This window comes from Aotus nancymaae, unplaced genomic scaffold (genome assembly GCF_030222135.1).
Source record: "Aotus nancymaae isolate 86718 unplaced genomic scaffold, 86718_ANA_hifiasm-v0.15.2.pri h1tg000021l, whole genome shotgun sequence".
In the NCBI taxonomy this organism is placed as follows: Eukaryota; Metazoa; Chordata; class Mammalia; order Primates; family Aotidae; genus Aotus; species Aotus nancymaae.
This window is the reverse complement of record NW_026988433.1, coordinates 456,346-476,554: the sequence shown is the minus strand read 5'-3', so window position 1 is coordinate 476,554 and position 20,209 is coordinate 456,346. Positions and strand designations below refer to the sequence as shown.

Genomic DNA, 20,209 nt, shown 5'->3' with positions numbered 1-20,209 from the left:
CTGAGCTGTTCTTTGCCAACTGCAGGCTCCACCTGAAGAAAAGTAAGTCATCACAGTGAAGCTGCCACGAGAGAGTCCTAGACATCCAGGGGTGAGGCCGTGGGCCACAGTCAGCAACACACAACCTCAGAGAAAGTTCTCTTGCAAAAAGCTCAAGGGACAGATACAAGACTTCAGAGAAGGGATCACAGGAAAAGAGGTGGAAAGTGAGCTGGCAGAGCTCAGAAGGAAGGGTGATCCGAGAAGAGGCTTCCGAGGAAAGCCGGCATACGCCCGGGAGCTCGGGAAGACAGCTGTGCTCCGTTCTCGCAACACCCCAAGGCCCTTCCCAGCGTGGACCCCAAAGTCCAGGCACTGACTCCCCATCTTACCCTTCAAATACTCTCTGATCCGCTCCTTCAGTTCCACAGATTTGTTTTTGCTTCTTTCACAAATTACCTATTGAAAAAAAAGTGTGTCTAAATCTTATCTTATCGCAACGTTTCCTTATCATTACGATTTTAGAAAGTGAGTTAAAGTCAGTGAAGTGGAATAGTATCTTAACGCTAAAGATTTCATAAAGCTCACACTCACAACATGTGTGAAGAGTATGGCCTGTTTCTGAGAGTCTCGGCACAGCTAAGAGAACACGCTCTGGGATTCTGGGCGTATTTACCTTCCTTCCTGCTACCCTACGCTTTCTAACGTCTGCAAGGAGAGGAAACTTAGAAGTGCACCATCGAGTGAACGCAGAAGCACGTGAGCACGTCTGCGCTTTCTCAGTCGTCTGATCTCACTCACAGGAAGCCTGGTCATATAGAAACTTTCCGTTGTGAGGCTGAGTCAAGGTGGAGCTCCTAACACGCAACACAGAAGTTCTATTTTTGCAACTACAGATGACAGGAATCAGCTTTCTCGGCCCTTGGAGAATTGCAGCAATGAGAATTTTTGCTAGAAACTATAGAAAAACCAACAACCTTCAAATAAGAGGAAAGAAAGCAACCAGCCGCTCAGAGAAGCTAACTAAAACTATCAATGCAATTACATTTTTGAGTCTGTAACGAATTGAGCTTGAAAAAGTCAAATGCTTTTTAAAATGCCAGGAGTTTTAAGTTGGTTCCCAAATAACATTTTTATGTTGAAGAAGTGCAGATACACACATATATACACACACAAAACTGAATCACATATATGCAAAATAATGGCAATTTCTCAGTTGTAGAATTCTCTGGTGAATTTTATTCTTTCTGGTCATGTGGTATTTTAAATTTTCTACTCGTAAGTGAGTATCGCTTATGTCTGTGTAATAACAGGCGTTACAGAGGGGCGTGGGAGGGAACACTGCCACCAGAAGGTCCCTACAGTTTTTCTTTTAAAGGGCTGGGAGACCGTGCGCAGCTCACAGCTATGACACAGAACACATCAAACTCGTCCTTCAGTTCTCAGAGGGTCCAGATCCCTCTTGCACCTTCTGGGCATAAAACACACGTCCGCCCTCTGTAAGGTGCCCTTTGCTCAGTTCATAACGCCTGGCTGACAAGGCTTGTCTGGGTCAGATGAGTATAAGTGTGTGAGCAGCTTAGCACAGCGCCTAGTACACACTGAGCTGAATACAATTGAGCTGCCGTCAGCAGCAGCATCCTCACCACCATCATCACTATCTTCATCATCACCACCGCCATCATCCTCGCCACCATCACTATCTTCAGCACCATGACCATCCTTACCACCACCGTCCTCATCAGCATCACAACCACCATCATCCCCACCACCACCACCCTCACCATCACCACCATCACCACCACCGTCACCATCACCACCACCGTCACCATCACCACCATCACCACCACCGTCACCATCACAATCACCATCACCACCATCACCACCTCTGTTCTCTCTGACTCTGGCCAACTGATGCGTTCAGAGAGGGAAGCTGGTAAAAGACTGTCAGCTGTTCAGAGCAACTGACTGCCAGTTTTAGGAAAATAAAATAAAATAAACTCAGCAAACTGCGTGAGTTCCTCCCCTCCTGGTTCCACAGATGCATCATCTTCAGAAAATGCATCTTACTCAACAGCAGGCCTCTGACGTGTGCCCGCAAGGCAAACACAACTCACACAGAGCTCCACGTGGCTTCACTGCGCCTGTCCGTGACCACAGACTATAAAGTTACAGAGTTTCTCACTCTAGAGAGTGGCTGCATTTTAACAAGTACTTACATCTTCAGGTGTTTTATCATATTTATTCCTTGGGTTTTTTACAGTCAAATGATGTGACGAAAGCACACTGACTACGTCTGCATTTCCAAACTTACAAGCAAAATGCAACGGGGTGTCGTAGCCCTGAAAAAAGGTGCAGAGGAAACACAATTACTTACACTTGTCGCATAAGGTGGCTCTAAGGTGAAAATACTTACGCATTTTTTTTAAAAAGACTCACAAACAAAATGGCCATAAAAGACACTGCTTTTATGATGGAAAATAATTAGCATTCTAGCACACACCCACTTCATGCCAAGGCTGGAGCTCGGCCACGGACCTGGGTGCCCAGGCCCTGGAGGAGCTTACATTCTCCACAAACAGTCAACAGCAGCTTTACTCTTTCACGGCCCAGTACAATCTCACATAACACAAGCCCAAAAAGTGAAATAAACCCCAAGGTGAAAAAATAGGCTTCTGGGGGTAGGCGGGGTCAAGAGAGGGAAAAGCCTGTCTTTAGCACCCTTTAAAAGAGGGGTGTCCCCTTCACAGTGCTGCCTCTGCATGGGCCTGGCCCAGCTGGCTGGCACTCGTCAGTGACTCCAACCTGCCTGTTTGCTGCACTTGCGATGAAACGACCCCACAGGTCAGCTGCAGGGTGGGGCGTGGGCATCAGCCAGGATTACTGTCACCTTTTCTCAGGAGCTACGAAGATCCTTCCTGTTTGTAAGCGGTCACACCCCAGCAGCCTGTATCCTACACCAGGGCACCGCGTGTGAGGGTGTCAGGTGGCGTGATCTGCAGGGGCAGCTCTGTGCCTTAGGGGCTCTTGGCAGGATGCTGAGGGCTTGCCTGCCGTGTGCATGGCTCTGCCACTCCCGGGGGGGAAGAGCTGCTCAGCTCAAGGTTTTCTGCTCAGTAGAGTGCGTGTCCTCTGACAACCGTGTCCCCAGACAGTTTAGACACCCTTGGGGACGGCACTCCGCACACGACAAAGACACAGGGGCCAGGGAACCCCAGCACTTGGTACCCTTTGTCCAGGGTTAAAATCAGCCTGTGGGATTTGGTGAGAAGGCAGGTCGCAGGGCTGTAACTGATGTATCTTTTCCTTAAAGTTATTCTAATGAGGAGTTAAAACATCGAAGCGCGAGTGGAGGGTGGGCACGCACCATCTTGTCGGGGGTGTTCAGGTAGAGGTCGACGACGTAGCGGATGCGCTTCTGCAGCATGGCCTCGTCGTCATCAGGGTACATCAGCCTCATGAAGTCAGGGTTCTCCAGGACGTCCAGAGTCAGCTGGCAGATGGAAGCCTGGTCCTCCTTGGCGGCAACATGCATCACGTTGTACCTGCACCCTTCCTGAAAGAGAACCACGTGCTCTGAGCTTCCTCCCTGTCTCATGTGGACACACCCCGTGGAAAGCGCCGTGGCCACGAAGGAACCAGCGACGCTGCACACCCACCTGCACGATGGTTGGGTTGTCCCCTGAGCCAATCAGATACCGGGGGTTGCTCCAGATGAGATCAGAAAAGGTGTCCTCCTCTCCCTTCTCCACGGCTTTCCGAAGCTTGGCAGTGAGGTCCTGCGTGCGGGGATTTTTGTAACTGTTGGCTCGCTCTTTGTTGACTGTTTCTGATTCAGACAAGCACAAACCATCTGTCAGAGAGAGACAGAATTTAAGAATGATTAGTTTCACCAGCAGTCACTCATCACCCACACAGCCTGTAATGAGGGACAAAGAGCTTTCAGGGCTGGCTCATGCCTGTAATCCCAGCACTTTGGGAGGATGAGGCGGGCAGATCACGAGGTCAGGAGTTCAAGACTAGCCTGGCCAATATGCTGAAACCCCATCTCTACTAAAAATACAAAAATTAGCAGGGCGTGGTGTCAAGTGCCTTAATTGAAGCTACTGGGGAGGCTGAGGCAGGAGAATTGCCTGAACCCGGGAGGCAGAGGCTGCAGTGAGCTGAGATGGTGCCACTGTACTCCAGCCTGGTGACAGAGCAAGACTCTGTCTCCAAAAAAAAAAAAGAAAATAAAGAGGGGAGGCACGGGTGAGAAATGACGAGATGGGCGCGTGGCCACCGACCCCAGCCCGCAAAGGCAGTCACCGCACCCCTGTGAGCAGAGCAAGCTGGGAGAGCAGCCAGACCCGGCTGCAATCTTGCTGGGAAAGGCTGTGTGAATGAGGCAAAGTTTGGTGAACTTTTTTTTTTCAGAGACACAGTCTGGCTCTGTCTCCAAGGTTGGAGTGCAGTGGCACGAAAATAGCTCACTGCAGCCTCGACCCTCCTTCGCTCAAGTGATCTTCCCACCTCAGCCTGCCAAGGAGCTGGGACTACAGCTGTATGCCACCACGCCCGGTTATATATGTGTATATATATGTATGTACTTTTAGAGATGGGGTCTCACTATGTTGCCCAGACTGGTCTCAAACTCCTGGCTTCAAGAGATCCTTCTGCCTCAGTTCCCAAAAGTGTTAGAATTACAGGCATGAGTCACCACACCCGGCCAGTGAACTCGGAAAGCTTGGTCAGTAGGTAGAGAAGGAACAATGACAGCTGCAGCCAAGGCAGCACGACCAGCAATCACAGGAGACCTCCACTGTGCACAGCGCTCCTGCAAAGGCCGAGTCACAGGAGTCCTCCACTGTGCACAGCGCTCCTGCAAAGGCCGAGTCACAGGAGACCTCCACTGTGCACAGCGTTCCTGCAAAGGCCGAGTCACAGGAGACCCCCACTGTGCACAGCGCTCCTGCAAAGGCCGAGTCACAGGAGACCCCCACTATGCACAGCGCTCCTGCAAAGGCCGAGTCACACGAGACCTCCAGTGTGCACAGCGCTCCTGCAAAGGCCGAGTCACAGGAGACCTCCACTGTGCACAGCGCTCCTGCAAAGGCCGAGTCACACGACACCTCCACTATGCACAGCGTTCCTGCAAAGGCCGAGTCACAGGAGACCTCCACTGTGCACAGCGCTCCTGCAAAGGCCGAGTCACAGGAGACCTCCACTGTGCACAGCGCTCCTGCAAAGGCCGAGTCACAGGAGTCCTCCACTGTGCACAGCGCTCCTGCAAAGGCCGAGTCACACGAGACCTCCACTGTGCACAGCGTTCCTGCAAAGGCCGAGTCACAGGAGACCTCCAGTGTGCACAGCGCTCCTGCAAAGGCCGAGTCACACGAGACCTCCACTGTGCACAGCGTTCCTGCAAAGGCCGAGTCACAGGAGACCTCCACTGTGCACAGCGCTCCTGCAAAGGCCGAGTCACACGAGACCTCCACTGTGCACAGCGCTCCTGCAAAGGCCGAGTCACAGGAGACCTCCACTGTGCACAGCGTTCCTGCAAAGGCCGAGTCACACGAGACCTCCAGTGTGCACAGCGCTCCTGCAAAGGCCGAGTCACACGAGACCTCCACTGTGCACAGCGCTCCTGCAAAGGCCGAGTCACAGGAGACCTCCACTGTGCACAGCGCTCCTGCAAAGGCCGAGTGCTCCATAAGTGATTTCTGTTTTTTTTTGAGATAGAGTCTCACTCTGTCTCCCAGGCCGGAGTGCAATGGCACAATCTCAGCTCACTGGAACCTCTGCCTCCCAGGTTCAAGCACTTCTCCTGCCTCAGCCTCCTGAGTAGCTGCGATTACAGGTGCCGCCACCACACCCGGCTTATTTTTGTATTTTTAGTAGAGATGGGATTTCACCATGTTAGCCAGGCTGGTCTCCAACTCCTGACCTCGGGAGGCAGGACCTGACCTGCCTTGGCCTCCCAAAGTGCTGAGATTACAGGTGTGTGAGTCACCATGCCCGGCCTGATTTACGTTTTAAAGTGATTTCCTTCTGAGGAAGCTTCCCCACCTGAAGCTATACCTCCTTCCAGGACTGGGACATCTGCACAATCCGGCTCATCTGCAGGAGCGTCCAGCTGGAAGTCTGACCCATACCCACCTCCCAGCTCAGAACGAGGGTTTTGTCTGAAGACGCTCCACTGGGGAGCTGAGGCCAGACAAAAGGGAAAGCCAATGATCTATAACACGCTGACTGTGACGAGCGCCTTCAAACAAAACCCTCGTTCTGAGCTGGGAGGTGGGTATGGGTCAGACTTCCGGCTGGACGCTCCTACAGATGAGCCTGATTGTGCAGATGTCCCAGTCCTAGAGGTAGGTATAGCTTCAGGTGGGGAAGTAGACTGATCTCAGTATCAAAAAAGACCCCAGGCTAGGCGCAGGGGCTCACGCCTGTAATCTCAGCACTTTGGGAGGCTGAGATGGGAGGATTGCTTGATGCCAGCAATTCAACCAGCCTGGGCAATGTGGCAAAACCCTGTCTCCATAAAGCATTTTTAAATTCCATGGCCAAGCATGGTGGCTCACGCCTGTAATCCCAGCACTTTGGGACGCTGACGTGGATAGATCACAAGATCAGGAGTTCAAGACCAGCCTAACACAGTGAAACCCCATCCTACTAAAAAATACAAAAAATTAGCTGAGCATGGTGGCGTGCACCTGTACCCCAACTACTCAAGAGGCTGAGGCAGGAGAATTGCTTGAACCCGGGAGGCAGAGGTTGCAGGCAGCAGTGAGCTGAAATCATGCCACTGCACTCCACCCTGGGCAACAGAGCGAGACTCCATACCCCCACAAAAAAATTAAATTAGCTGGGTGTGGCAGTGCACACCTATTTCTTAGCTACTTGGGAGGCCGAAGCATGAGGATTCCTTAAGCCCAGGAGTTCAAGGCTGCAGTGAGCGCATAACAGTGAACTCCAGGCTGGCAAAAGAACAAGACCCTGTCTCTTTACAAAAAGACAAAAGAACAAAGAATCCAACAGGCAGGAGGGAGAGACACAGGGCAGATGGAAGGGCCACAGCGTTCTTTTCAGCACTTCTCCACAGTCAAGATGCTAAATACTGGCACATCAGCATCGAGCTAGAGTGGCTTCCTGGTCTGCTCAGACCCCACTGACCCTACCCTCCTGGAGAAAACAAGTTACCACAGAGGAGGAAAGAAGGCACGAAACAGTGTGGGATAAAACATGTGAACTGCTGCATCATTTACCTTTCGACCCATCGTTGCTAAAGAGTGGTGCTATTTTCACAGGAGAAAGTGGTAAGGATGTTTTGCTTGGTGAAGGGAAATAATCACAAATTCCTCTAGCAAATTTCTCAGCATCTTCTCTGGTTGAAAAAGCTTTAAATCGGGACCCTTTGATCATTTTGACAGCTTGCAGTGCTTCCTTTTTATTTTCGTAAACATGAATCCTTTCTGGGTAGGAAAAGTAACAAATGAAAATCAGAAACGAGTGACTGCAGCAGGTCACGCCCTGCCTTTCATCATCAGCTCACATGTCTGCTACCCAGTCGCCAGGCTTAGTTCAATCTTTAATTCTGCAGAAAAAGGGCCTTAGTTAGCCAAAATAACACAATAAACAAGCTGGATCACGTGTGTAGATGCATGTGAATAACATGATACATATTACAGACACATATGTAATTATAAATCCCAAGATTCTATCTTAAAAAATAAATTTCGCCAGGCGCGGTGGCTCACGCCTGTAATCCCAGCACTTTGGGAGGCCGAGGCGGGTGGATCACGAGGTCAAGAGATCGAGACCATCCTGGTCAACATGGTGAAACCTCGTCTCTACTAAAAAATACAAAAAATTGGCTGGGCATGGTAGTGCGTGCCTGTAATCCCAGCTACTCAGGAGGCTGAGGCAGGAGAATTGCCTGAACCCAGGAGGCGGAGGTTGCGGTGAGCTGAGATCGCGCCATTGCACTCCAGCCTGGGTAACAAGAGCGAAACTCCATCTCAAAAAAAAAAAAAAAAAAAAAAAAATTTCGTATAAAGATCTAATGAAAAATAATTGAGGCCACGGACTGTGGCTCACACCTGTAATCCCAAAACTTTGGGAGGCCGAGGCGGGAGGATCACCTGAGGTCAGGAGTTCAAGACCAACCTGGCCAACATGGTGAAACCCCATCTCTACTAAAAATACAAAAATTAGCTGGGCGTGGTGCCGCATGGCTGTAACCCCAACTACTTGGGAAGCTGAGGCAGGAGAATCACTTGAACCTGGGAGGCAGAGGCTGCAGTGAGCCGAGATCACGCCACTGCACTACACCCTGGGCGATAAAAGCGAAACTTCATTTCAAAAACATGAATAAATAAATAATTGAAAGGCAAGTTAAAAAAAAAAAAATATGAAAGTGCAGCAGCTCACACCTGTAATCCCAGCACTCTGGGAGGCCGAAGTGGGTGGATCACCTGACGTCAGGAGTTCGAAACCAGCCTGACCAACAAGGTGAAACCCCATCTCTTAAAAACAAAACAAAACTATGAAGATGTGAGCCAAGAACATTAAGAGAATTTTAAACATAATTTTGGATGGGAAATGCCTTTTAATTTTTTTGGAGATGGAGTTTCGCTCCTGTTACCCAGGGTGGAGTGCAATGGTGTGATCTCGGCTCACCGCAACCTCCGCCTCCCAAATTCAAGCGATTCTCCTGCCTCAGCCTCCCGAGTAGCTGAGATTACAGACCTTCACCACCATGCCCAACTAATTTTTTGTATTTTTACTAGAGACGGGGTTTCACCATGTTGGACAGGCTGCTTTTAAACTCCTAACCTCAGGTGATCCACCCACCTCACCCTCCCAAAGTGCTGGGATTACAGACGTGAACCACCTCGCCCAGACAGGAATGCCTTTTTTTTCCCTTGAGAAAGTGTCTCGCTCTGTTGCCCAGGCTGGAGTGCATTGGCGCAATCTCAGCTCACTGCAACCACCGTCTCCCAGGTTCAAGCGATTCTCCTGTCTTAGCCTCCCGAGTAGCTGGGATTACAGGCGCCCGCCAGATCATGCTCAGCTGATTTTTGCATTTTAGTAGAGACAGGGTTTCCCCATGTTGGTCAGGCTGGTCTTGAACTCCTGACCTCATGATCCGCTTGCCTCTGCCTCCCAAAGTGCCAGGATTACAGACGTGAGCCACCGCGCCCGGCCACTAAATATTCTTTAAAAACATCTAGGCCGGGCATGGTGGCTCACGCCTGTAATCCAGGCACTTTGGGAGGCAGAGGCAAGCGGATCATGAGGTCAGGAGTTCAAGACCAGCCTGACTAATAGGTGAAACCCTGTCTCTAAAATAATAATAATAATAAAAATTTATAAGCTCTATCAGTGAAAAAAAAAAAAAGGATTTTATGGAGCTGGGTGCGGTGGCGCGTGCCTGTAGTCCCAGCTACTCAGGAGGCTGTGGCTGGAGGATGCTTGAGCCCAGGAGTTCTGGGCTGTAGTGCACTATGCCGATCGGGTGTCTGCACTAAGGTCTGCATCAATATGGTGACCTCCCGGGAGCGAGGGACCACCAGCTTGCCTAAGGAGGGGTGAACCAGCCCAGGTCGAACACGGAGCAGGTCAAAACTCCCGTGCTGATCAGCAGTGGGATCGAACCTGTGAATAGCCACTGCCCTCCAGCCTGGGCAACATAGCAAGATGCCATCTCTCAAAAAAAAAAAAATCTTATGGAAGAGTAATATTCCATTCTATTCATGGTGTTTCATCAATTTCCTACTCGAAGACATCACCACAAATGACATCACAGTAATAATAATTCTTTTTTTTTTTTTTTGAGACGGAGTTTTGCTCTTGTTACCCAGGCTGGAGTGCAGTGGCGTGATCTCAGCTCACCACAACCTTCGCCTCCCAGGTTCAAGCAATTCTCCTGCCTCAGCCTCCCCAGTAGCTGGGACTACAGGTGTGCGCTACCACACCCAGCTAATTTTTTTTCTATTTTTAGTAGAGACGGGGTTTCACCATATTGACCAGGATGGTCTCAATCTCGACCTCGTGATCCACCCTCCTCGGCCTCCCAAAGTGCTGGGATTACAGGCGTGAGCCACCACGCCCAGGTGGGCAGATTACGAGGTCAAGAGAACACCACCATTCTGGCCAACATGGTGAAACCCCGTCTCTACTAAAAATACAAAAATTAGCCAGGCGTGGTAGCAGGCGCCTGTAATCCCAGCTACTCAGGAGGCTGAGGCTTGAACCTGGTAAGCAGAGGTTGCAGTGAGTTGAGAATGCACCATTTCACTCCAGCCTGGGGGACAAGAGCAACATTCATCTCCAAAAAAAAAAAATTTAAATTAGCTAGGTGGCTCATGCCTGTAATCCCAGCATTTTGGGAGGCCACAGTGGGCAGATCACTTGAGCCCAGGAGTTGGAGACCAGCCTGGGCAACATGGGGAAACCTCGTCTCTACCAAAAACACACACAAAAACGGCCAGCACACTGGCTGGTGCCTGCGATCCCAGCTACTCAGGAGGCTGAGGTGGGAGGATTACTTGAGCCTGGGAGGCAGACGTTGCAGTGAGTTGTTGAGATCACACCACTGCACCCCAACCTGGGTGAGAGTGAGACCCCAGTCTCAAAAAAAAAAAAAACAACCCAATTAGCTAGGCGTGGTGGTGTGTGCCTATAATCTTGGCAGTTTGGGAGGCCAAGATGGGTGGATTGCTCGAGGCCAGGAGTTCAAGAGCAGCCTGGGCAACATGGCGAAACCCTATCTCTATGAAAAAGACAAAAATTAGCTGGGTGTAGTGGCCGCATGCCTGTGGTCCCAGCTACTAAGGAGGCTGAGTTGGGAGGATCACCGGAACCCTCTGCAGTAAGCCATGACTGCACCACTGCGTTGCAGCCTAGATGACAAAGTGAGACCCTGTCTCAGATAAATGAATAAATAAAAACAATAAAATTACGATTCTTTGATGCTGAAAATTACTTATACAATCATTGGCCATTTGCATTCATTAACATAAAAGGTGTTCAGGTCACAATGAATTTTAAAAAGGGAGAGAGAACAAAGTTCCCAGCCAACAGCAGCAGCCAGTTAATATGAATATTAATATCTCTAAGTCCAGTACATCTCATAGAATCCAATTTACCTAACCCACTTTAAAAGTTCTCATGTAGAGCCGCGCGCGGTGGCTCATGCCTGTAATCCCAGCACTTTGGGAGACTGAGGCGGGTGGGTCATGAGGTCAGGAGTTCGAGACCAGCCTGGCCAAATGGTGAAACCTCGTCTCTACTGAAATATAAAAATTCACCAGGCGTGGTGGCACATGCCTGTAGTCCCAGCTACTCGGGAGGCTGAGGCAGAAGAACTGCTTGAGCTGAGATCATATCTCTGTACTCCAGCCTGGACAACAAAGGGAGACTCCGTCTTTAAAAAAAAAAAAAAGTTCTTACATAGATTCACAAATATTTCAGAAAAGTTCTATATAAAAATGTTAACAGTGGTTGACTGGGATGAAGAGATTATGGTAACTGGATTTTTTCTCTTTTTAACCTGTATTTTTCCATCTTGAAACCTCATCCTGCACCCCCTATGTGTGCTACCCATGTAAGGAAATACTAGTCAACGGTCCCATTACCATTTCTCGCTGGGACGTCCTCATACACTGGACACACCCCATAGTACAGAGAAGGCTCCGTAGACTCGGTCGCTCCAGCTCTGGGGGTGCTGGGGGGCAACGAGCAGGTCTTGGACGTCACAGCTTCCTCCTCTGGAGGATTCAGGCCCACACTGTAACCAAAATCTCTGTCTTCAGAAAAACCAGCCTGATCTGTTGGGTTCCCTTCAGCTGACTTCAAAATCCTTTGTGTGTCCTGGCCGAGAGCTATGGCAGCTGCCTCTTGGTGGTCAAAAGAAGGCAGCCTTCCTCCTTGCTCCAGTAAAGCCTGAGCCAATTTTTTCTCAAAAATAAACCTTGTAGTTGATGTAATAGGTCCACATTTCAATCCAGCTTTGATGATTTCCTCTCTAAGGTCATCTGGATTCAGAAGTTTCAATTGAGCCAAGACGGTATCCATTGTCATTTCACCTAGGGCCAAGACAACAAATGTCAAACAGAGTCACAAAATACCAGCACGTGCTAAAGCTGGTGACGGGCATGAGGGTTCATTATTATTGTATCGATTTCTGTGTATTCCATCAAAAAGTTTTCAGCCAGGCGTGGTGGCTCAAGCCTGTAATCCTAGTACTTTGGGAGGCCAAGGTGGGCAGATCACGAGGTCAGGAGATAGAGACGATCCTGGCTAACACGGTGAAACCCCAACTCTACTAAAAATACAAAAAGTTAGCCGGGTGCAGTGGCACGTGCCTTTAGTCCCAGCTACTTGGGAGGCTGAGGCAGGAGAATCACTTGAACCTCGGAGGCAGAGGTTGCAGTGAGCTGAGATCGCACCACTGCATTCCAGCTTGGGCAACAAGAGCAAAACTCCATCTCTTAAGGAAAAAAAACATTCTTTCTTTTATTTTTTAAGACGGAGTCTCACTCTGTCGCCTAGGCTGGAGTGCAGTGGCGGGACCTTGGTTCACTGCAACCTCCACCTCCCCAGTTCAAGCAATTCTGCCTCAGCGCCCGAGTAACTGAGATTACAGGTGTGTACCACCATGCCCTGCTAATTTTTGTATTTTTAGTAGAGACGGGATTTCACCATGTTGGCCAGGCTGGTCTCAAACTCCTGACCTCAAGTGATCCACCCGCCTCCGCCTCCCAAAGTGCTGGGATTAGAGGCGTGAGCCACCACACCCAGCAAAAAACATTTTTATGATGCCAACCCCCAACCTGCACAATTCCAAAAAAAAAAATTTTTTTTTTTGAGACAGAGTCTCACTCTGTCATCAGGCGCCAGGCTGGAGTGCAGTGGCGCGATTTCGGCTCACTGCAACCTCCACCTCCCGAGTTCAAGCAATTCTGCCTAGCTTCCCGAGTAGCTGGGACTACAGGCGCACGCTACCACGCCCAGCTAATTTTTGTATTTTTAGTAGAGATAGGGTTCCACCATGCTGGTCAGGATGGTCTCAGTCTTCTTGACCTCGTGATCCACCCGCCTTGGCTTCCCAAAGTGCTGGGATTACAGGCGTGAGCCACCGCACCCAGCCAAGAAAATTTTTAAAATGCTGTTACTTATTGGCAGAGGGGATGGCCTTTCCAACAATGAATGAATCTGCCAAAGACCCTGGAGGGGGAACCTAGTGACCCCAAGATTCTGCCCAGGCATTAAGCATGTCACCAGGTTCTCTACGCAGAGACAGTGTGGTGCTGAGGAACTGCTGTGAAGGGCTGTAGCAATCTCCAGTGGAGCAGGCACACAGTAGGTCAAAGCCACGTGCAGGGCACAGTTTAAGGGCTGGGGGCAAGTGGAGAATCATTATGAATAAACAGAGAGGATCTGTCTCAGTCCCAGGCAGTATTCCACTTTCATACAAATTCTGTCCTTACTCTAACGTCACCTATTTTGGGTTTTTGCTGAGACAGAGTCTCACTCTGCCACTCAGTGTAGTTGCGGAATCTCGGCTCACTGCAACCTCCACCTCTTGGGTTCAAGCAATTCTCCTGCCTCGGCCTCCCGAATAGCTGGGATTATAGGCACCCACCATCATGACTGGCTAATTTTGGTATTTTTAGTAGAGAGAGGGTTTCACCATGTTGGCCAGGTTAGTCTCCAACTCCTGATCTCAGGTGATCCATCCACCTCGGCCTCCCAAAGTGTTGGGATTACAGGCGTGAGCCGACGCACGCAGTCTAATGTCACCTTTTTAACGTGAGCTAACTGGAGGGACGTTTTGTCCCTGCAACCAAGCAAGCCCTAAATAGAAAAAGTACATTATATGACATCACTGTGCAGGCTTAGCCAAGTTACTTAAAACTTTAGACCTCGGTTTCCTCATCTATAAAATGGACATACTTGCCGGGCACGGTGGCTCACGCCTGTAATCCCAACACTTTGGGAAGGCAAGGAGGGCGAATCACCTGAGGTCAGATGCTTGAGAGCATCCTGGCAAACAAGGCGAAACCCCATCTCTACTAAACATACAAAAAATTAGCCAGGCGTGGTGGCGGGTGCCTGTAGTCCCAGCTACTTGGGAGGCTGAGGCGGAGAATCACTTGAACCCGGGAGGCGAAGGCTACAGTGAGCCGAGATCACACCACCGCACTCCAGCCTCGGTGACAGAGTGAGATTCCATCTCAAAAAAATAACATAAATAAATAAAGTGGACATACTCATAGCTGTCCTCCTTAGGGCACAGTGAAAACTGTATAAATTGATGCAGGAGGTCTATGACACTGTGCCTGGCACGGAGAAATGACCGTGAACGTCAGCAGCTGCTGCTGTGCCGTGTCGAGGGATACAAACTTACCAACCTTTCAGAGTAAGCACATAACGTGTTCAAGTCGGCCTGAATGAAAACAAACACGTATGCTGTTACTAGCACTCTTCATACAAAATGCAAACGTCCGTTCATGTGTTGTGCACAAACTGGGTGGGAACCAGATGGCAAGAACGGAATAAAACAAATGGAGCACAAGAGATGGGCGGGCGCTGTGGCACAAGCCTGTCATTCCAGCACTGTGGGAGGCCGAGCTGGGCAGATCACTGGAGTTCAGAAGTTTGAGACCAGCCTGGGTGGGCAACATAGTAAAACCCCGTCTCTACCCAAAAAATTAGCCGAGCAGTGGTGCGTACCTGTGGTCCCAGCTACTCAGGGGGGCTAAGCCAGGAGGATCACTTGAGCCTAGGAGATGGAGGCCACAGTGAGCCGAGACAGCACCCCTGCAGTTCATCCCGGGTGACAGAATCAGACCCTGTCTCAAAAAAAAAAAAAGAAGAAGAAGAAGAAGGGACCGGGGGAGTAATACTTCTGGATTTAAGTTTCTACGGGGTTCTGACTTTTCAAATCACGTTCATGATTTACATACTCAAGAAATAAATAAAACCAGGCGCAGTGGCTCACACCTGTAATCGCAGCACTTTGGGAGGCCGAGGCTGGTGCATCACTTGAGATCAGGAGTTTGAAACCAGCCTGGCCAACACAGTAAAACCGTGCCTCTACTAAAAATACAAACATTAGCCGGACAAGGTGGCGCGTGAATCACCGTGCCAGGCCATCCGTTAATGTTATTTCCTGGTTTGCACATCTGCAGTGTGATTAGGTAAGACATTAGCATTTGGGGAATGTAAGCCCTGATACACAGGATTTCTTTTTCTTTTCTTTTTTGAGACGGAGTCTCTCTCTGTCACCCAGGCTGGACTACAGTGGTACGATCTCGACTGCAACCTCCCTCTTTCAGGTTCAAGCGATTCTCCTGCCTCAGCCTCCCGAGTAGCTGGGACTATAGGCACTCGCCACCACACCCGGCTAATTTTTTCTATTTTAGTAGAGACAGGTGTTACTGTGTTGCCCAGGTTGGTCTCAAAATCCTGCGCTCAGGCAATCCACCTGCCTCGGCCTCCCAAAAGTTTAGGATTACAGGTGTCAGCCACCCTGCCTGACCCATGGGATTTAAATTCTCATTTTGCAATAATTACAGACCTAAGTCTATAACATCTAAATGTTGCAAAAATTGAACAGAGAGATCCTGTGGGCCCACCACCCAGCTTCCCCCAGTGGTTGACATCTTATGTAACTAAAACGCTACCAAAACCAAGAAACTGGCACTAGCACAACACAACATCCTCGGACCTCGCCAGTCCCCGCAGGCCTCTGTGTAGGTGTCTGTGTATAATTCTATGGCAGTTTATCGCATGTACAGACTTGTGTTAACCACTGTAACAATCAAATACAAAATGGATCCACTGCCACAAAGACCTCCCTCTGCTGCTCTAGAGACAAGTCCCATCTCTCCCACGACCCCCAGCCTCTGGCAACCACGAATTTGTTCTATCCCACAAGTGTGTCATTTTAAGAATGTTACAGAAATGGAATCTTACAGTACACAGCTTTTGAGATTGGCTTTTCCCATTGAGCATAATGCCCTTTAGATCCACCACGTGGCAGAGTGGACGGCTGGGGAGTGGCACCTGTGGCATCAACCTGTGCGTTTAACCATTCACCCCAGAGGGACATTTGGGTTACTTCACTTTCTGGCAATTACAAATAGAGTGGCTATGAACATCAAACATGGGTTTTTGTGTGAAAATAGTTTTAATTTGCCTAAAAGCTCAGGAATGCAGGGCAGGTTTAACTTCCTAGAAACCTGCCAGGCTGACTTCCAGAGTAGCTGCACCACTTACCACCCCCACCCGCAATGCATGAGACCCAGTTTCTCTACATCTCTGCTGACTCGTGGTAGTATCAGTGTTTTCTACTTCAGCCATTCTCGGAACACCAGTCTCACCCTCAGCCAGCTGGTCCAGAGCACTGCTTGGATGATGCCACTGCTGACAGCAGAGGGCGCTCAGTGCTTCTTCACACATACCAAGTGCTGCACTTGCCCAGCTCCCGAAGTATCCTACTGCCCAGGCACTATCGTCATCCCTGTTCCTAATCCAGCAGGCTAAAAACAGACACGTTAAGCCCACAGCAATACGTGGTAAGGCCGGCGTGGTGGCTCACGCCCGTAATCCCAGCACTTTGGGAGGCCGAGGCGGGAGGATCACCTGAGGTCAGGAGTTTGAGACCAGCCTGGCCAACATGGTGAAACCCCGTTTCTACTAAAATTACAAAAATTAACCGGATGTGGTGGCAGGCGCCTATAGTCCCAGCTACTCGGGAGCCTGAGGCAGGAGAATCACTTGAGACCTGGAGATGGAGGCTGTAGTGAGTCAAGTCGCACCACTGCACTCCAGCCTGGGCGACAGAGCGAGACTCCGTCTCAAAAATAAATAAATAAATAAATAAATAATAAGTGGTAGGGCCCGAACACAAACTCACACGATCGTACAGGAATCCCCACTCAATCATCAGAAAGCACTGCTCCCCAGCAACTCACAGTCTGACAATTCAGAGTGAAAACACACTCAGCGTCCCCCAGTAGACTCTGGCACCATGCTTCAGACGCGAGATATGTCGGGGTTTTCTCCCCACGCATCACGCAGGTGGTCGGTTCTGCTGTGGACACAGGCTGGGTGGGGTCTGTGCAGCGCCATCCTAATTCAGCAATCTCTTCTGACAGCATCTTCCTGGAGATACCCTCACACCCCACAGGTTAAGGGCTCAGCCCCACAAGACTGCCCCCGACTCCCAGTGCCAAGGCTGTTTGACTTGCGCTTCTGACGGACCACAACTGGGGTCCCCACAATCCCCTTCTCCAGTTCCGTTAATTTGCTAGAGTGGCTCCCGAACTCAGAGACACGTCTTATTTACTTACACTTATCAGCATAGCATAAAGGGTTACAAATACAGGGGAAGAGATGCGTGAGGGAAAATTAGGGGAAAGGGCTTGGAGATTCAGGGCCTCTCGGGCACCGCCCCCAGGAACCCCCACGTGCTATGTGGAAGCTCCCTGAACGCAGCCCTTTCGGGTTTTTACAGAAACTTCATTTCACAGGCATGATTCATCAGCTCAACCTTCAGCCCGTCTCCCGTCCCCGGAGGTCGCGGGTGGGACTGAAAGTCCCCAAAACCTCTAACCCTGCCTTGGTCTTTCCTGCGACCAGCCACCAGTTCGCTCAGCCTACAAAGGACATCAGTTTGGAGGTTCCAGGGACTTTAGGGGTTGTACGCCGGGAAAAGGGAATGGAAACGGAGTAATATACACAGCATCGCAGTTACCTCAAACTTAAAATGACCCAGACCCACTTCCGATCTCCACCCGCAGACCCGACAGCCTGCCCCAAAGCAGTGAATACCCCCGTCTCCGCGTCCTCAGCCGCACTCGCCTTTACGCCTCTACCTTATGCTCAATGGCGAGTAACTGCGGAGGCTTCACCCTCCAAACACACCCGGGACGCGGGGGCCTCCTCCCCGGCCGCCCCACCCGAGCCGCCCCTCCCGCGTCTCCACCCGCCACCGCAAGCGTCTACGCCAACGCCTCGCCGAGCCCCGCCGCCGCCGCCTGGCCCCGGACGCGCTGCCGCCTCGCAGCCCTCCCCGAGGCTGCTTCCGACCCCCGGACCCCGCCCCGGGAAGCCGGGGCCCCCCGACTGCCCTTTCCGCGGTCGGAATGGCCCTTCCCGAGCGGCCGCGGGCCGGCCACCCTCCTGCCAGGCCCCGGGCGTCTCGCGCCGCGCTCAACTGCTGCCGGCGCCGGGAGCCCGAGGAGCGCGGCCGGGTCGGGGCCAGGGGACGGGGTCGGGGCGGGGGACGGGCCGGGGTGCCGGGGCCCAGCGACCGCCCGGGCCTTACCTGAGGCGGAGCCCGCGGCCGCGCGCGGCGGAGTGACGGGGGTCCCGCTGCGGCCCAGGCCCCCCGGCCGCGGGCCCAGCCGCCGCACCAGCCAGCGCACCGCGATCAGCAGCACCGAGGCGCCCAGCAGCTCCCAGGCCAGCGCCGCCCACTCGGCCGCCGCCAGCCGCGGCCACAGCATCGCAGCCACCCGGGCCACAGCCGCCTAAGAGCCCGCGCCCCGCGCCGCGCCCGTCCCAGGACCCCGCGCCGGGCTGCCCGCGCCCTGCCTGACGGCGCCGCGCTCGGGGCGGCCGGGACGGCCGGGGCGGCGCGGGGACACGGACGGCGGCCCCGCTCACGGAGGCCCAGCTAGGGCGAGGCCCCCGGCCCCGGGCCCCAAGCGGGCGGGGACGGGCGAGCGCACGGGCGGGCGTGGCAGGCGGGTCGCGGGCAGCCCGACGCGGGGTCCTGGGACGGGCGCGGCGCGCGGAGCGGAAGATGCGGGTGCGGGCGGGGGCGGGGGCGGGGGCGGGGCGGGGGCGGGGCGGGGCGGGGCGGGGCGGGGCGGGGGCGGGGGCGGGGGCGGGCCCGGGGAGGCCGCCGGGGCTAGGACGGACGTGGGGCGGTGGTTCCCCACTGCCTCCCGGGCCTGGGCCTGGCCTCCCTGCGGCGCTCCGTGGCTCCGAGAGCGGAGCGGCTTTCCGGGCGTGCGGCCGCCAGGTTCGTGTGCTCCGAGCCCGAGGACCGCTTGTGGCCGCCGCCCAGTCCCGGGGCAGGAGTGAGGCGGCGCCTCTCACTTTCACGCGAATCGGCAGGAGCTTCCCGTTTCCGTTTCTTCACCCAGCTGCCTTGACGCGCGCAGTCCAAAGCGTGGATATGGCCGGGCGCGGCGGCCACGTGCGGAGTCCTAGCGCCTTGGGAGGCCAGGCGGGCGGATCACCTGGGCCTAGGAGTTCGAGACCAGCCTGGGCAAATATTTTTAAAGTCATGGCAAAAGCCGCAGTTACTTTTGCACCAACCTAATAGACCCTGTCTTGAAAAAAGGTGGAGGAGGGTATTTACTGTATGTAAACCTTCTAACCGCAACACTTTGGGAGGCCGAGGCGGGCGGATCACCTGAGGTCAGGAGTTCGAGACCAGCCTGGTCAACATGGCGAAACCCCGTCTCTACTAAAAATACAAAAATTAGCCCGGTGCGGTGGCACGCGCTCGTAATCCCAGCTACTTGGGAGGCTGAGGCAGGAGAATCGCTTGAACGCGGGAGGCGGAGGTTGCAGTGAGCCAACATCGCGCCACTGCACTCCAGCTTGGGGACAGAGCGAGACTCAGGAAGGCCCCATCGATACACTAGAAGTGGGCCCTCGCCACCTGCTCAACCCGCGGGCACCTGATCTTGCATTTCCACGCCTGCAGAACTGAGAGGGTTCTGCTAATCGTAAGCTCCCCAGTTTACAGTATTTGATTAGAGGAGCCAGAGCGGACTAAATGGACTAAGACAACCTTCCAATGGCACGGCAGTGCAGCCCTAGGGATTCACCCTAGAGCAACGCACTTGGAAATCCACAGGGATCTGTTCACGGCAGTGGAGCCCTAGGGACTTACCCTAGAGCAACGCACTTGGAAATCCACAGAGATCTGTTCACGGCAGTGCAGCCCTAGGGATTCACCCTAGAGCAATGCACTTGGAAATCCACAGGGATCTGTTCACGGCAGTGCAGCCCGAGGGATTCACCCTAGAGCAACGCACTTGGAAATCCACAGGGATCTGTTCACGGCAGTGCAGCCCGAGGGATTCACCCTAGAGCAACGCACTTGGAAATCCACAGGGATCTGTTCACGGCAGTGCAGCCCGAGGGATTCACCCTAGAGCAACGCACTTGGAAATCCACAGGGATCTGTTCACGGCAGTGCAGCCCTAGGGACTTA

At 52.4% G+C, this 20,209-nt stretch overlaps 1 protein-coding gene across 3 annotated transcripts in view; it reads right to left on the bottom strand.

Moving 5' to 3' along the window:
* Window positions 1-18,482, bottom strand: part of ANKLE2 (ankyrin repeat and LEM domain containing 2) — a 36,809-nt gene extending 18,327 nt beyond the window's left edge. The window contains exons 1-8 of one of the 3 annotated variants that reach the window (XM_064379523.1): window positions 16,947-17,890; window positions 14,701-14,819; window positions 11,601-12,050; window positions 7,227-7,433; window positions 3,639-3,832; window positions 3,347-3,535; window positions 2,199-2,321; window positions 372-438 (exon numbers count right to left, since the gene is read on the bottom strand). In XM_064379523.1, coding sequence (XP_064235593.1) covers window positions 372-438; window positions 2,199-2,321; window positions 3,347-3,535; window positions 3,639-3,832; window positions 7,227-7,433; window positions 11,601-12,045 — 1,225 coding nt within the window. In that variant the 5' untranslated portion in view covers window positions 12,046-12,050; window positions 14,701-14,819; window positions 16,947-17,890. Of the gene's footprint in view, window positions 1-371; window positions 439-2,198; window positions 2,322-3,346; window positions 3,536-3,638; window positions 3,833-7,226; window positions 7,434-11,600; window positions 12,051-14,700; window positions 15,281-16,946; window positions 17,891-18,301 lie in introns of those variants that run through there. The other 2 variants (XM_064379521.1, XM_064379522.1) reach the window with 2 other exon arrangements.
* Between the last annotated feature and the right edge of the window lie 1,727 nt (window positions 18,483-20,209).